A 17,099-nucleotide genomic window follows, 5' to 3' on the forward strand; every position below is an offset into this window, starting at 1 on the left:
GGACTATAGGCTGCCAGGCTCCTCTGTTCATGGAATTTTCCAGGCAAGAATACTGGAGCATGTTGCCGTTTCCTACTCCAGGGAATCTTCCCAACGCAGGGATCAAACCCTCTTCTCTTGCATGTTCTGCATTGGCAGGCAGACTTTTTACCACTGCACTACCCAGGAAGCCAAATACTATATATTATCACTTACATGTGAAATCTAAGAAAATGAAACAAATGAATGAATACAACAAAACAGAACAGACTTATAGATACAGAGAACAAACTAGTGGTTACCAGTGGGAAGAGAGGGCAAGATAGAAGTGGGGGAAAAGAGTTACAAACTGTTAAGTATAAAATGAATATAAAGATAGATTGTACAGCACAGGAAATATAGCCAATATTTTATAGCAACTTTAAATGGAATGTAATCTATAAAAATTGAAACCCCATGTTATAGATATGAAATTAATATAATATTGTAAATCAGCTACACTTCAATTTTTAAAAAGAGATTTGCAAGAAAAGGGGGGAATCAACACACAGAAGTACACACGGCCAGTTCACATAGGTTTGCCTAAGTCCTGAAAAATAAAACAATTCTAATTATTAAAAAAAAAAAAAGTAGAGGTGTGTCTCTTTCATCCCAGAACCCAGCGGCTTGTCTGTAGGGAAAATGATGAAGAAAAGACTGGGCTCTAGGGTGCCTTGACTGCAGAGACACTGAAAGGAGATAAAGGGCACTTTGCACACACTAGGTGGGGTCCTCGGCTGACAGAGATCATCTCTGCCTCTCCCACCGTGAGCGCTGGATGAGAGAGTCTTGCTTCTCCCTGGAGTGCTTATGGGATGTGCAAGGCTTCTCTGAGCTGCAGGGTGAGGAAAAACAGGACTCACATTTGTCATTAGTGTCCTGTGTGTCAACTGCTGTTAACAGAACACAGAGCAACTTACACACACCATGGATGAAATCTTTATAGAAACTAGAAACTGGGTTGGGGGGATAAACTAGGAGCTTGGGATTAGCAAATACACACTGGTATATATGAAAGAGATAAACAACAAGGTCCCTGGGTAGAGTACAGGGAACTATATCAATATCTTGTAATAACCTATAATGAAAAAGAATATATATTTATGTATAACTGAATCATTTTGTTGTTCATCTGAAACTAACACAACATTGTAAATCAACTATACTTCAGTTGAAGAAAAAAAGAAACTGGAAACTAACACTCAGAGAGATAAATATCTTAAAAATTTTTTTTTAATTTTATATTGGAGTATAGCCAATTAGGAGAAGGCAATGGCACCCCACTCCAGTACTCTTGCCTGGAAAATTCCATAGATGGAGGAGCCTGGTGGGCTGCAGTCCATGGGGTCGCTAAGAGTCGGACACGACTGAGTGACTTCACTTTCACTTTTCACTTTCCTGCATTGGCGAAGGAAATGGCAACCCACTCCAGTGTTCTTGCCTGGAGAATCCCAGGGATGGCAGAGCCTGGTGGGCTGCTGTCTATGGGGTCGCACAGAGTCGGACACGACTGAAGTGGCTTAGCATAGCATAGCATAGCTAATTAACAATGTTGTGATAGTTTCAGGTGGACAGCAAAGGGACTCTACCATACATTTACATGTATCCATTCTCCCCCAAACTTCCCTCCCATCCAGGCTGCCACATAACACTGAGCAGAGGTCCCTGTGCTATACAGTAACACCTTGCTGGTTATCCAATTTAAATATAGCAGAGTGCACATGTCGATCTCAAACTCCTTAACCAAAGGAGATGAATGTTTTATTTGAGGTCATGTACTTAGTGACTGACAGGCCTTACCCTCTCTGTTGCCATGGTCTCCTGTTCTCCACCTGAGAGGGGAACCCTGGCAGTTCCTTCAGTCCAGAATACACCCAGGTGGTGAAGAACCTCACTACACATTGTCCTCCCTTCTGGCATTTGTATTCTGATACAGAGGAGAGGATGAGTCACTGGAAGGCCAATGCATCCCAAAGGCATTCTACATGAGACGTGAGAGAACGGGAACATCCCTGAACCCCCAAGTGGGATGGGCAGGTTGAGAGCATGCTCGCAAAGCTCCCAGGTGGTTCCTGAAACCCTTCTTCGGCTGGCTGCCTTCAGTTGTCACCCCACTTCTGAACCCTAGGATCAGCTTGCCAGTCCAAATCAGTGATCTGATGATCCTGTTTGTGGATTATGCAGGGGCCTTTGTTTTCCCACCTGCCACCCCTTCATGTAGCACTAATCTCAGCCTGAGTTTGTTCTAGAAAGGAAAGAGCAGGGGATAACCTCAGATATGCTGATGAAATCACCTTAATGGCAGAAAGTGAAGAGGAACTAAAGAGCCACTAATGAGGGTGAGAGAGGAGAGTGAAAATGCTGGCTTAAGACTCACTATTAAAAAAAAAAGCTAATAAGATCATGGCATCTGGTCCCATCACTTCATGGCAAATAGAAAGGGAAAAGGTGGAAGTAGTGACAGATTTCCTTTTCTTGGGCTCTAAAATCACTGCAGATGGTGACTGCAGCCATGAAATTAAAAGATGATTGCTTCTCGGCAGGAAAGCTATGACAAATATAGACAGTGCATGAAAAATCAAAGACATCACTTTGCTGACAAAGGTCCGTACAGTCAAGGCTATGATCTTTCCAGTAGTCAGGTACAGACGTGAGAGTTGGACTATGAAGAAGGCTGAGTGCTGAAGAAACGATGCTTTCGAACTGTGGTGCTGGAGAAGACTCTCAAGAGTCCCTTGGACATCAAGGAGATGAAACCAGTCAATCCTGGTTTCAGAGAATCAATTTTAGAGAAATCAACCCTGAATACTCATTGCGAGGACTGATGCAGAAGTTGAAGCTCCAATTCTTTGGCCACCTGATGCAAAGAGCTGACTCACTGAAAAGACCTTGATGCTGGGAAAGATTGAAGGCAGAGGCTAAGAGGTCGACAGAGGATGAGTTGGTTGGATGGCATCACCAATTCAATGGATATGAACTTGGGCAAACTCTGGGAGATGGGGAGGGACAGGGAGGCTTGACTTGCTGCAGTCCATGGGGTCACAAAGAGTCGGACATGCCTTGGTGGGTGAACAACAGGGCAGGGAATAGGGGAGGTGCACAACCATCTGAGTTTACAACTTCATGGATGTTTATGAGCTTCAGAGCTGTTCTTTGTGCCTGCTTGGATGAAGGGCAGGGATGAAAGGAGAGTGGCTTCACCCCTACAATTGACTCATCAACAGAGACTCTCAGAAACATCAAAGAGAGTAACATTTTGGAGACTGAGCATCTCCCCCGACTATTATTCTGGCTGTGAGGACTTGGAGTCCCAGGAAGTGATTTTCCCACAGTGGGATGTCTCTGGACTCTTATCCAGGGCCCGTCTCACAATCCCATGCTGCCTCTTTGACTCACTGCTTAACTCCACCAGCAGGCCAGGGGCAGTTTCCCCATCTTCTTTATTCTGAGAATATCAGTGCCACCAGCACCACTGATGTGGTAGTGACTGCTAAATGTCTATCACAGTGTACACTCACTCCTCCTTTCTTGGTAATAAAATCCTTCACGCTAATGGCCAGGCTCCCCTGCAGCTGGGAGTCATGTGAATGAGTTCTGGCCAATGACTTATAGGTGCAAGTTAAATGTATTAATTCTTAATTCCTAGGAAACCTCTTTGGTAAAAAGTGAGGTGAAATTCACCATTTTAACCACTTAAAGCATACAATTCAGTGGCATTTAGTACATTCACAATGTTGTGCAACCATCAACACTTTCTAGTTTCAGAACTTTTTCTTCATCCTCAAGATAAATCCCCCACCCACTAGCAATCACTTCCCACCTCCCCAACTCTAGCCCCCAGCAACCGCTAATCTGATTTCTGTTCCCATAGATTTGTCTGCTCTGGTCATTTCGTATCAATGGAGTCATATAGTCTCTGAGTCTGGTTTTTCACTTAGCATTATGTTTTTAAGGTTCATCCATGTGGTAGAGTGTATCAGAGGTTCATTCCTTCTTTATGGCTGAATAATATTCCACTATGTTGATACACTGTATATTGATAATCCATTTACCAGTTGATGGATATTTGGGTTGTTTATACCTTTTGACTCTTCTAAATAGTGCTGCTCTGAATGTTTCTTTGCAAACATTTGTTTGAATACCTGTTTTCAATTCTGAGGAAACCTCTTTTTCCAAAATAGTTGGCAAAGGCCCTTAGCCTGCTTATTTCCATCTTCTTCCACCTGCTGTCCCAGGTCTGGGTGTGATGTGGACTCGGTCTAGACCACACATGCCTTTCGGATGACAGAGTAGGGGCCTACAAGAGCCCAGGCCCCTCAGGATTGTGCAGCTGCCCCACCCACCAGAACTGCCTACATCCAGTAAACGTCTGTCTTGTTCATTTCTTTAAGTCATTGTTATTTGGGATTCGCTGTCATTTACAGCCAAACCTAGCTGCATGTAACTGGTAGTGTAATGCCCTCCCCTCTTATTCTGTGGCCCACTCTTGGCAGGGATAAAAAGAGAAGCACAGAACAGATTCTAGACTGTGAAACGTGACTCACAGGACAGATACATTAAAAATCATCTAGCCAAATGTCTTCAAGTTTTTTGTTAGAGACTGCATTAAAAAGGACATTTTGTACATTGCTTACACACATGGGTTTATAATTGATGTGAAGTTTCCCAAAACAGTATGAACCCTTACTATGCACAATGCACAGTGATATTTTCTACTTCATTTTTAAAATAATTTGCTGGTCCCAATCCACTAAACTGATTTTACAGCTTGCTAATGGTGAAAACTGGCAGCTTGAAAAGCAGCGATATGATGCAATATTCCCAGTGACAGGTAAAACAACTGAGGTCCTGGAAGGTCTACTGAGGTCACCGGTAGTTGAAAGTCAGAGCTTGGCCCACAAACCGGGTCTTAGATCCTGGTCACTGGGAGGCTGTTACTTGCAACACACCCCTCTCCTCTGGGCATCAGGATGTCTCCAGCTCCTGGCCAGGTCCTCCCTCACCCCAGCCCTCACCAGTCTCTTCTTTCTCTCTCTAGCCTGTGCTGCTTCCCTTCATCTTTCCTCTGCATTCAGACATTTTCAATCCTGTGCAGCATGGGTGGTACAATCTCTTGGTGCTCAGGTGGTGGGGAAATAGGGATTCCCTGGGGGGCACTGAGCAAGGGGCTGGCAAGGGTGCCAGGACAAAACTGAGTGAGCCCTGAACTGGTGGTTCGAGCAGCCTTGAGCAAGGTCTCAGCCTCTCTGTAGAAGGGAACAGTGAAACCAAATATCCTTCCTTGTAGGGTGTTGGTTGGGACCCCACAAGCACCCATCACTGGCACCTGGGCTCCTGTCAGTAGTACAGAGGTCTTAGGATCCCACACATAATGGCACCAGCGACACAGGAGGGAGAAGGGTTTGAGCTTTTTCTGGGCTGTCATGGAGGACCTCAGATGGGCAGACAAGGTGCTGAGTGTTTTACTTGCATATGTCCCTTCACAGTTACAAACCCCTCTGATGTTGTCATTCCCATTTCACAGATGAGGGATTTGAAAGTCCAGTCAAATGTCATCACTTGCCAAACATCACACGCTCAGGCAGAGACCGGCCCAAGCTCACACTGAAGCCAGTGCAGCCTGACCATGTGCCACTCCAGGCTGCACCCTGCATCTAGCCGAGGGGGTGGTGGTGGCGGCAATGGGCATGAGTCCAGGAAGCTGCCAGGGAGAGGGGAACACCCACAGCCTCCTCCTTGCCTCGACATTACACGGTTCGCATGAGAGAGGAAGGAAGGACTCCTGGGTCCCCTTCACTTCCAGAGAGAGTTTCAAATTTCTTAAACCCTCACCGTGCACGAGGAGCACCTGGAGAGTTCATATTAGCCTAAGCCCCACCACTGGGACAGCACTGGTTGCTTAAACTCTACTGGTGATTCTAATATGGAACCAGAGCTGGAGTTGAGAATCACTACCTTAAGCCTACGCAGTGTCTATTTACACTACGCAATCAAAGCTACTTTCCACGAATTCTCTCCCCCAAGCCACGTGGCCACTCTGAGCGGGAGGCAGGGGGGCAATCACTATCTCCTATTTACAAAGGAGGAAAACAGGCTGAGATGGAGGACTGCAGATCCTTCTGAATCCCTTTCAGCTCCTACCAAGATGAGAGGCCTCGTTCCCTCTACTTCCATGCAATGGGGAAAGAATTTCCTCTCTTCATCTCACACCCAGGCTGGCATGCGGGCCCTGGGGACCAGAATGATTGCCCCATATGTGGAGCACAGCCCAGCGGGGTGGAGGCTGAGCTGGGAAGTTATTTGAGGTGAGCAGAGCAGCAGGGACACAGGCGTGGGGGCCTGGAAATGGAGAAGGAGCTGCCGGCCTCTGAGCTCCCAGGAAACGTGCAGACCCACAGCCCAGAATGATATAGGTCCTCTGTAGGTTGGGGCCTGAAGCCAGAGAGGGTGAGTCCTGAAGTCAGCACTCTGCCTAGCTAAGCTGATGGTGGAGACACTCACCGGCCTAGTGGGACAGGGCGCCTGTCCCCGACACAGAAGTGCTGGACTCCTGTAGGCAGAGGTCTGCATCCATATTTGACCCTTAGGGACTCTGCCTCAGGGCCTCTGTGTGGGCTCTAGGATGGGGAACCCCTTCGCACTGGGCCCAGGGTCTGTGTCCACAGCCTGCATGTCTGTCCAACATGGGGCTCTGGCCTTGGTGCATGGAAGGCAGAGGGTGACAACCACTGTGGGTAGAAGGCTGCCAGGCCTTCCTCCACCATGTCATCCACCCAACCCAGGCTGCCGTCTCCACTGGGAGGCAGAATAATCACACCCCACAGATCCCAACAAGAACCTTAACCTGGGAGCCAGAAACAGCCCTCTCGCACCAGCACGCTGCAGCCCCGCTAGTCCCCGGGTCACACGCACCCGACCACCCATGTTTCTTTTCCTTTTCCCTCCTGTCAGAACACTCCTCACCCCCAAAACTACTTCTGACCAAGTCCAGCTCATCGTCCACACCAGCGCTACCTGGTGCTACCTGGGGCCTAGGGTCTCCCCTACCCTAAACCGCCACCAGGGTTAATCCCTTCCTCCGCTTAGGTTGTATAACGCAACCTAATGACAGTCCACTGTGAACCCACCATGGGAAGAGACTGCCCTCTCGATCTCTATGCTTCTGCTGCGCATCGTGGCTCCTTCCCTGAGTGTCCAGTAAGCAAACTCATTCATTCAGGAACTCAGGAATTCATTACTGAGCCCTGCCTGGCTGCATGACTGGGACAGGCCAAGAACCACAGGTGTGACAGCTTCAAGGGAATGAAGGTGTTTCCTTGTCTCTCTTTTTTAAAAATTGATTTTCTCCGAATTGACCATTGTCCACATTTCTCTGTGACCTTTGGGCATCTGGTGGACCCAGAAGTTGAGTCTTAAGAGTGCAGTGTCCCCAGGAGTCACAGACATGGACACGCTGGGCCCCTGGGGATGCCTGCAGGGCTCTCAGTGGGTGGGCTGCTGTGCGTGCACATGCTCCAGGACTGAGCCCCTGCCGAAGCCCATCGCCCTCCGCCCCCTCTTTCCTTTCATGCAAGAGAGCAGTCAGTACTGGAAGGAACCTGGAAGTCCCTCCATTTCAAGCTCTTCATCTTGAATTGGGAGCTGGAGGCTCAGCAGTAGCAGTTGGTAACAGAGTTCAACTGAGAAACCAGGTTCAGTATTGCTTTCCATGTCACAGATTTCACCCACAGTCATGGATGAGCTTGGAACTGGTGGCAGAAAAGATGCTACTAAAACCTAGTCTGGGCCCAGCTATCAAATTTCTGTGGGACCCAAGTAAGGGCAACTCATCATCTGGCAGGAGGGAAGTAGGGAGGGAGATGGCCTATCCCCTCTTGCTAAAGTCTACAGAATCCAAGGTTCCCCTTCTTAGCAACCCAGCACTGTTGCATATTCATGGGAAGAAGTCCGGGATAAGGGAAGAGTCCATTTTTGCAGCCACCCTATCCTGGTCTTTGTGACCTCTGAAGTAACCAGCATTCCCCTTTTGCATCGTGCTCAGCGATTTCTTGGGCAGACCTTCCTGCAGCCTTAACCTCCATTCACAATATTTTACTGGTTTGACTCATGCCTTGTTTGGGTTTGGCATCGCTGCCAACCCACTAGGCTGAGCACCCACGACAGGCAATAATTAGCCTGCTGCTGAGCGGGGGCGCTGTCTAAGCAGAGCCCAGTCCTCAAAGTGACCACAGAGTCAGAGAACCCGTGCTCCCCAGCAGTGCTTTTTCACACCCTTCCCTGGTGCCACTCTTAGGGACTGTCCTCGGCATACCTGCTCCTTCTGCTCCTGGTGGTTTCACTCATCAAGTCACTTTCAAAGAGCCTGCCAGCGCTTCCGGATGTGTAGTTTACTTAGGAGCATTCCAGCACCGCTGATGGTTTCTGTTAAATCGACTTACACGCTGTCATCCCTCCCTCCCTTGTAGCTCTGAGACGTGCTTTTCTTTGCCTACATTACTGACAGCTGGTAAAATGACATTGAGAAACAAGGGAAGCAGGTGCCAACTGGCTTGAAAGGGCAAAGCTTGTCCATCTAGCTAAGGGGATATGCCTCTGGCTGCACTGAAGAACCTGCCCTATACTCAGGACTTCGTCCCAAACATGCTCTAACCCTGAGACCACACTAGAGGGACTAGGCAGGCATGGAGAAAGAGTTGCCTCTGAAGAGAACCTTAAAAAAAAAACCAGGCTCTAGCTTTCAGAGCCCCAAAGGCAGCTGTCATGAGCTGGGCACTTTGGCCCCTCAGTAGGCCCAAGAGAAGCATGGGAGTCCAGCGGGGACTAGCAGAGAAGATGCCATGCACTCACCAGACATGTTTCGCTTTCCTCTGCCTCCTCTCTGGCTCGTCTGGGAATGGCACGGATGGTGTGGGGAGACTGACTGCCTTGCTGGGATCGCCTTGCCATTTATAGAGGCCTCTCCTACACACCCCAATTAGAATTCTAATGAGGTAGGCGAGGCACCAGGTCATTCCTGTAGTGCCTGTAAACGTTTCACTTACGACATACTTGTCACCCAATGGAAGGTCATACCTGCTTGTGCAAGACCAGTTTGGGAAGAAGAGGGGAGATAAGAAAAAAAAATGCAGAGTTTGATTTTATTATTTTTTTCAAGATGAACTACTTCCTGGATCACAGGTTTCAGGAAATGATGTAATGCTTGTCCAGAGCTGATGCTGAGAAGTCCCCTGGGGTCAAAGAAAAGTCTCTGCAGAACCTAGAGCAGAAAATTGCCTAATGCTTTCTCATCGTCCTGACATGCCAGTGGTCTCCACTTGCACGAGGGGCGTGAGATACTCATCACAGTTCACTGTACAGGTTGCTGTGTGCCAGAAATGGCGTGTGATTTGTGGTTAGAAGCACTTGGTTCCAATGCTGGCTGGGTCCTGGCCATCACTGGACCTTGAAGTCTTGGAAGCCTTGTCTGTGACTTGAGGGGAGGCCCATCCACTCTTCTCAACTCAAGATGTGGGGGAGTAATCAAATGAAGTGATGTGAGTGGAAAGTGCATGGATGTGTACCATGTGGATTAAATCCAGTTGTCATCTGGAATCAGACGTCAGTTTAATTCCAGATGTGGGGTTGGGGTCAGTGTTAGTCATTCAGTTGTGTCTAACTCTTTGCCATCCCTTGAACTGTAGCCTGCTAGGCTCCTCTGTCCATGGAATTCTCCAGGCAAGAATACTGGAGTGGGCTGCCATTCCCTTCTCCAGGGGATCTTCCCAATCCTGAGATTGAACCTGGGTCTCCTGGGAGTGGGGGGAGGGAGGATCATTCTTTTCAGTGAGGCAGTGAGGACAGCCAGTGAAGCTATACTGTGACACGACTTCATTCTGGTTCTGCCACACGTTGTCTGTAAAACTGGAGGGCAAGTCACGGGCCTTCTCTGAGCCCAGCTTCTACACCAGTTTTAAAAAATTAAGAGGGGGGGGAGACTCTCATTCTACATTTTTTGTTTGCTTGTTTGTTGTTTTAAGGGTATATGTATATATATATATTTAAAGATCCTATGGTGGCTATATACAAGTTCCAAGCTTTCCTGTGATAGACAAGGGAGTTTTAAAATATAATGATAATGCTCCAAGGGTTTGTGACAGAGAGGAAACTTCTCAAGGCTTCCGCCAGACTTGGAGTGGGAAAGCACCATGACACAATTAGGTCTTTAGGGAGAAGATGGGAACGCTGGACCCTGAGAAAGATGAGACTGAATAAGGCGGATGGGAAAAAGGAAATCCACGTCATCTCTCTGTCGTCTGGGCTCCCACAGCACTTGGTGCCTGTTAGGACCTCTCTTACCACATGCATCTCCCGCACTGGGGCCGTCTGGTTACGTCATCTCTCTGTCATCTGGGCTCCCACAGCACTTGGTGCCTGTTAGGACCTCTCTTACCACATGCGTCTCCCCCACTGGGGCCGTCTGGTTACGTCTATCCTCTCTGTCATCTGGGCTCCCACAGCACTTGGTGCCTGTTAGGACCTCTCTTACCACATGCGTCTCCCCCACTGGGGCCGTCTGGTTACGTCTATCCTCTCTGTCATCTGGGCTCCCACAGCACTTGGTGCCTGTTAGGACCTCTCTTACCACATGCGTCTCCCGCACTGGGGCATCTGGTTACATCTATCCCCATCACTCACTCTCGAAAGGCCCAGGCTATGTGTTACTCACGTCTTCTCAGAACCGAACATGGGCTTGTCGCATGGCAGGAGCACACCTATTTTTGAATGCGTGGATCAATCAATCGATGTAAAGTTGGAAATAATAATTCCCGTCAGTGTAGAACCCAACCTGGGTAGGCATTGGCTAAACACTTCACGTGTGTCACCTTTTCTTGTCTTCAGATCAGTCCTATGGCATAGGTGCCATTACCTCTGCTGTCTTACAGGAGGGAGAAATTCCCACCCCTATGTGAGTGACTCCAGAGTCTTTCTGCTTAACCTGGAGGTTGGCTGCCTAAGTGAGGTGGTAGGTCAGCCATTCCCAGGCCTGGCCGCTCTGCATCCATGGCCCCATGGAATGTGGTCGCTGTTGGCTCCTGCAGATGATCCACAAGAGAGCAGAGCATAGAGAGGTAACAGCAAAGTGAGCTGGACCCTGATCAGCAGCTGGGTGTGTGGCATGGGTCCTGGCCCCTGCCGTGGGATTGGCTGAGACTCTGGGCAAGGGTCTCACTACGCTGAATCAGTCCTGCCAGAAACCCAAGAGCTGTGTGAATCCAAGGGAATGAGTGGATGTAAAGGGCTGTGCATGCCCTCAAGAGAGGGATAAAGAAATGGATGGGGGAGTTGCTTATTACTGCTGTTGTTGTTGGCCTGAGAGCCAAGAACTAGACCCTTGGCATCTCTTTCAGTGACCTGGCAGGGAAACCTGTCAGATGACAGGTAGGCAGCTCTGCCCTTATACTCTGAGATCACACAGATCTGGGTCCAAACTCTGGCTCTGACATAGCCCTCCTCTCAGAGTCCTGGTTTTCACATGGGTAAAGCTAAGCTAGAAGCTCAGGGAGGGTCAAAGGAGAGCATGAACACAAGTGCTCAGCACCGCCTCTGGCACCGCTCAGCGTAGCCCCTTCGTGCTGATGTTATTGGTGTTCTCAATGCCCTTAAAGCACTCCCAAGTGTCATAGATTTTGCAACGGGACCCACAGTGTGGACAATGGTGCCTGCCCAATGACCCCTTGGCATCCCCTTGGAAGGATCTGTAGCTGATCACTCTTGACCCCAAGGTGGTGTGGCAGAAAGATGCCCATGCTGGATTCAGAAACCCCAACTGAAAGCCGGGCTCTGGGGCTTGCCCGCTGTGTGGTTTGCAGAGTCATTTTCCTTCTCTGAGCCTCAGTTTTCCCGTCAGCCTACCCAGACACCTCTCAGCACTGTCGTGAGGCTTCAAACCCTGAAGTCATAGATATGACACTCCCCTATAGATAGGGTGGTGCCGGGTTGCCTCCTCCCATGCCTGCCACTTGCTCGCTGGTCCCTGCAGCTTCTAGCTGCTCAGCAGCAGGGCCTTGTGTCCTCAGCCTGAATCGACTCCCTGTTAGCAGCTGGAGGATTGCACCATGGCTGCAGCTGCAGCCCCAGCCTGCAGGCGGGCCGTAATTTGCATGCTGTCACAATCTCAGCTAAATGATTTTCAATTCACAGGTGGAGTCACCCAGCTACACGCAGGATGAAATTCCTGCTTGGCCACCCACTTTGCACCTCAGACTCCAGTTAGAATGGAACGTGCAAATATGGACTTAAAAAAAAGAGAGAGAGACACTAATTGATCATTTGCCTTTTTTCTCCCTCTAATTGAGAGATTTAGAGTTGCTGAAAATTTCACAACACATGTAAAGGTACAGAACCTTATAAGAATCATCTAACCCCCAGCCATTCTCCCATAGTAAGAATCCTGTTTCCTGACACATATCTCTTGAAAACTCCGGTGACAGGGAATGCACAGTCTCAAAGCAGTCCCTACATGAAACAGGCAGCTCTGCCTGTAACATCCATGTCGGGGATGATTCTGTTTAAGGCACGTGTTCCCCTTCCTGTTTTACAGGAAGTCTGTGAGGGCAGGGGCTTTACTGTATGCTTCACTGCTCCATGCTCAGTGCATCACTGTGCCCAGCGCATGCGGTGGGCTCTCAGTAACTGGAGTTCAAAGTGCATTGAGAGGACTAGAAAGTTCCTCCTTTTTTTTCCTAAACGTTTTATTTTGTATTGTGGTATAGCTGATTGACGATGTTGTGAGTTTCAGGTGAACAGCAAAGGGACTCAGTCATACATATACATGTATCCATTCTCCCCTCCCATCCAGGCTGCCACATAACATTGAGCAGAGTTCCCTGTGCTATACCGTGGGTCCTTGGTTATCTATCTGAAATACAGCAATGTGTACATGTCCATCCCAAACTCCCAAACTATCCCTTCCCCTCATCCTTACCCCTGCAACCATAAGTTCTTTCTCTAAGTCTGTCTCTCTGAAAGTTCCTCCTAAAAAGTCTATCTCCCTTGAGCTTCTGCCCATTGATCTTCACTGCTTCTCTTCCATCCATCACTGACCCCACACAAACCCACCTGTCCCCTCTTCACCCAACAAAGATCACATGCTCCCCCAAATATGCCAAAAAAAAAAAAAACCCTTCCCTTCCAACAAGTCTTTTCTTCTTCAGATTAAGCATCAGTTTCTCCAACCATTCCTGGGGAGTCACAATTTGGAGACCTCTCATCTCCTTGATGAGATCAGGTCATCCCCTCTTCTGAAACCTTCAGTGGCTCCCCAGGGCCTCTCGCAGCTCAAGTTCTTTAGTCTGGCATTCAAGACCCTCCAGTGTATGTCCAAATGAATTCTGTTTTTTTTTTTCTGCTACTCTTACATTAACTCTCCTATTCAGCAAAACACACCTAATCATTTTTCCTGGAATCCCATATGTTTTCCCTGCCTCTACACCCATTTGTAAAATGCCCCTGCCTGGAACACCTTCTCTATTTCCTCTGCATCAGGATCTCTCACTACCAAGCCAAAGATCTTCCCTCCTCGTGCTCAATGCAGTGTGCTGTTCCAGGAAAGAGGGCTGGTGCTAAAAGAGGCAAACTGAGGTTTAAGCCTCAGACACACTCTTACTTATCACAAGCACACATTTTTATAATCACACAGACCTTAGGCAAATCACTTAATCTCTCTGAGCCTAAGTTTTCTCCTCTGAAAAATAGGTCTGGTGATGCCAGCACCACTCACCCTCCAGAGCATCCTGAGGAATCCTGTGATGACACATGTAAGTGACAAGATGCAGTGACTTCTCTCCACCCGAGCCTCTGCAACTTGCCCTGTGTCACTCATCAGGCACCTAATGATACATGATCTGACTCAGGAGGGGAGCGTGTGGGTCTGGATGGTTGGCCACCTTTTCCTGACACCAGGCTCTGTGCTGAGTTTCACATCAGTTGACTTTTAAGTGTCACAACAGTCCTCCGAGGAAGATATTTTCAATGCAATCCCATTTAATAAATAAGAAGCCAGAGGCTTAGAGAAGCTAAGGAACTTGACAAGGGTACACAGCTAACCAAGTAGCAAAGCAGGATGTGAACCCAGGTCTGCCAGACAGCAGAGGCCTCTCTATGCTGCCCTGTCCCTGATGAATCCTCCAGTTCAGTGACATCTGAGTGACTCTGGACCTTGCATTCAGGAGAGTGTTTCTGATTCTGGGGATGATAGTATTAGTAACTCAGGGCTGAACAGAAGGAAGCGTCCCTGCAGAACTAATATGAAAGCCTCGACTTTAATGTGTTTATGCCCACATTTCCCACTCTCACCCAAACGAATAAAGCAAAATGCTGGAGGAAGAGTAGAAGTGTAAAAGTCCTTCATAGCTCATGTCAGCACTGATTTCTTACAATGCCTGTTGAGGGGGGTCAAAGGTAGTCAGAACTGCAGACATCCAGCCTTCAGGGAGCTTCCCTCAGGGAGGAAGACAGGAAGCAGTTTAGGGAGAAGCTGAACTTTTCTTAAACACAGAGACTGATAAGAGCTGAAAAGAGGTGCAGAACGAGTGACGGGCTCCAATTACAGAGATTAAAAAAAGACCTACTTATTGAGGAGAAGGCGGGAAAAGATCAAAGAGAGGACAGCAATCAAGTCGTTCTGGGAAAAGACTGAACATGAGGTTATGGGGAGCACCCAGTGTGAGAACAGTGGGGGAGGGTGGGGGAGGCTAGCCACGCCCCAGAACAGGGTGAGGACATGGATCCTGGGCATGAGGAAGGGACCGCAGGGGGCAGCCCCGCTCAGCACACGTGTGTAATCTCTTAACAGGAGGGGTGGTTCAATCTGTCCAGCTGTCACTCAGTCACCTCTTTCCGGTTGGGGCCGGAAAACCAACCAGGAAAGAGAGGAGGCCACAGCCCACCACCTGGTGGCTTGGGGGACACCACCCGGAAGGCTGGCGATTTGCCCAAGAGCACAGGCACCAGAAGGGCACCAGGAAGCAAAATGGACAGAGGGCATGTCTCTGGGGTTGAGTCAATCCTCAGAAAGGAAGCGACCCAGAGAGGTCATCCAGCCCAACCCTTTCTTTCACAGATGGGAGAACTGAGGCCTTTAGAGAAATGATTTGCCTAAGGTCATGGAATAGCTGGCGTGGGCTCAGAGCTTGGAAAGTGTTAAAGGTCATTTGTCCAACTTCTTTATATGCAGAGTACATCATGCGAAATGCCGAGCTGGATGAAGCACAAGCTGGAATCAAGATTGCCAGGCGAAATATCAATAACCTCAGATATGCAGATGACACCACCCCGATGTCAGAAAGCAAAGAACTAAAGAACCTCTTGAGGAAAGTGAAAGAGGAAAGTGAAAAAGCTGGCTTAAAGCTCAACCTTCAGAAAACTAAGATCATGGCATCCGGTCCCATCACTTCATGGCAAATAGATGGGGAAACAGTGGAAACAGTGAGAGACTTTATTTTCCTGGGCTCCAAAATCACTGCAGATGGTGACTGCAGCCATGGAATTAAAAGATGCTTGCTCCTTGGAAGAAAAGCTATCACTAACCTAGACAGTACATTAAAAAGCAGAAACACTACTTTGCCAATAAAGGTCCATCTAGTCAAAGCTATGGTTTTTCCAGTGGTCATGTATGGATGTGACAGTTGGACTCTGAAGAAAGCTGAGCACCTAAGAATCAATGCTTTTGAACTGTGGTATTGGAGAAGACTCTTGAGAGTCCCTTAGGCTGCAAGGAGATCCAACCAGCAAATGCTAAAGGAAATCAGTCCTGAATATTCATTGGAAGGACTGCTGCTAAAGCTGAAACTCCAATACTTTGGTCACCTAACACAAAGAACTGACTCGTTGGAAAAGACCCTGATACTGAGAAAGACTGAAGGCGGGAGGAAAAGGGGATGCAGAGGATGAGATGGTTGGATGGCATCACTGACTCAATGAACTTAAGTTTGGGTAAACTCCAGGAGTTGGTGATGGACAGGAAAGCCTAGCGTGCTGCACTCCATGGGGCTGCAGAGTTGGACACGACTGAGGGACTGAACTGAACTTCCTTCCTCCGAGGAGAGCACTGAGGCCATGACACCCGAAATTAGAATGCATGCTTCCAGTTCATCACCCTCTTTCTGCTGCCAACTTTCTGTTAAGAAACCCACCTTAGAAAGGCCTCTTGGTTGAGCTGGCAAGAGTAGGGAAATATTTTTCAATCTTATCAATAGCAGAAAATATTAACATTGTTAAGAAGTAAAGTGAAGTGAAAGTCACTCAGTAGTGTCCAACTCTTTGGGACCCCATGGACTATACAATTCATGGAATTCTCCAGGCAAGAATTCTGGAGTGGGTAGTCTTTCCCTTCTCCAGGGGATCTTCCCAACACATGGATCAAACCCAGGTCTCCCAAATTGGAGGCAGATTCTTTACCAGGTGAGCCACAAGGGAAGCCCAACAACACTGGAGTGGGTAGCCGATCCCTTCTCTAGCGAATCTTCCTGACCCAGGAATCAAACCAGGGTCTCCTGCATTGCAAGCAGATTCTTTACCAACTGAGCTATCAGGAAAGCCCCAACATTGTTAAATACAGTACAATTATCACAACATCTGCTTTTATATTCACCATCTCCCAGATCGTTACCTGGTTCCTAAGGAAGCAGATTTTAGTACAATTGCCATGTTACAGGGGAGAGAATGGAGACCAGATTCAAATTTAAAATTCTGGCCTCCAAATTTTGTCCTCTTTCTTCTGCATTTCAGGTCAAGTGCTAATAATAAATGGGAAAAAAGATTTTCAGGGTCACTCACGTGCTGGATGATTTATAGTAAGTAACTTGTATGTACCATGTTTCACTTTATTGTTGCCACCTGACATAAGTTACTTGATATAAATATGATTTATGAAGAATCTACAGGTTTGGGAAGAGGTAAAGGGCTGTCCAGGGGAGTATGAAGGGGGAAGGAGGGCTGGGCTAGGAGTCGATAGCCTCAGGGCCCTCTCTGACACTTGCTCAGCTGCTCAGCCACAGGCTGGCTCAGAACCAGATGCTCCCTCTCAGGGCCCATTTCCCCAG

The 17,099-nt window shown here is 48.2% G+C and overlaps 1 protein-coding gene across 1 annotated transcript in view; it reads right to left on the reverse strand.

The window, feature by feature from the left end:
* TGM3 (transglutaminase 3) overlaps positions 1-8,929 on the reverse strand; it is a 42,578-nt gene extending 33,649 nt beyond the window's left edge. The window contains 1 exon segment of the mRNA NM_001101848.1: positions 8,866-8,929. Within this exon segment, the coding sequence (NP_001095318.1) occupies positions 8,866-8,872 (7 nt within the window). The 5' untranslated portion in view covers positions 8,873-8,929.
* Positions 8,930-17,099: the final 8,170 nt, after the last annotated feature.

Source organism: Bos taurus, chromosome 13 (genome assembly GCF_002263795.3).
Source record: "Bos taurus isolate L1 Dominette 01449 registration number 42190680 breed Hereford chromosome 13, ARS-UCD2.0, whole genome shotgun sequence".
Taxonomy (NCBI): Eukaryota; Metazoa; Chordata; class Mammalia; order Artiodactyla; family Bovidae; genus Bos; species Bos taurus.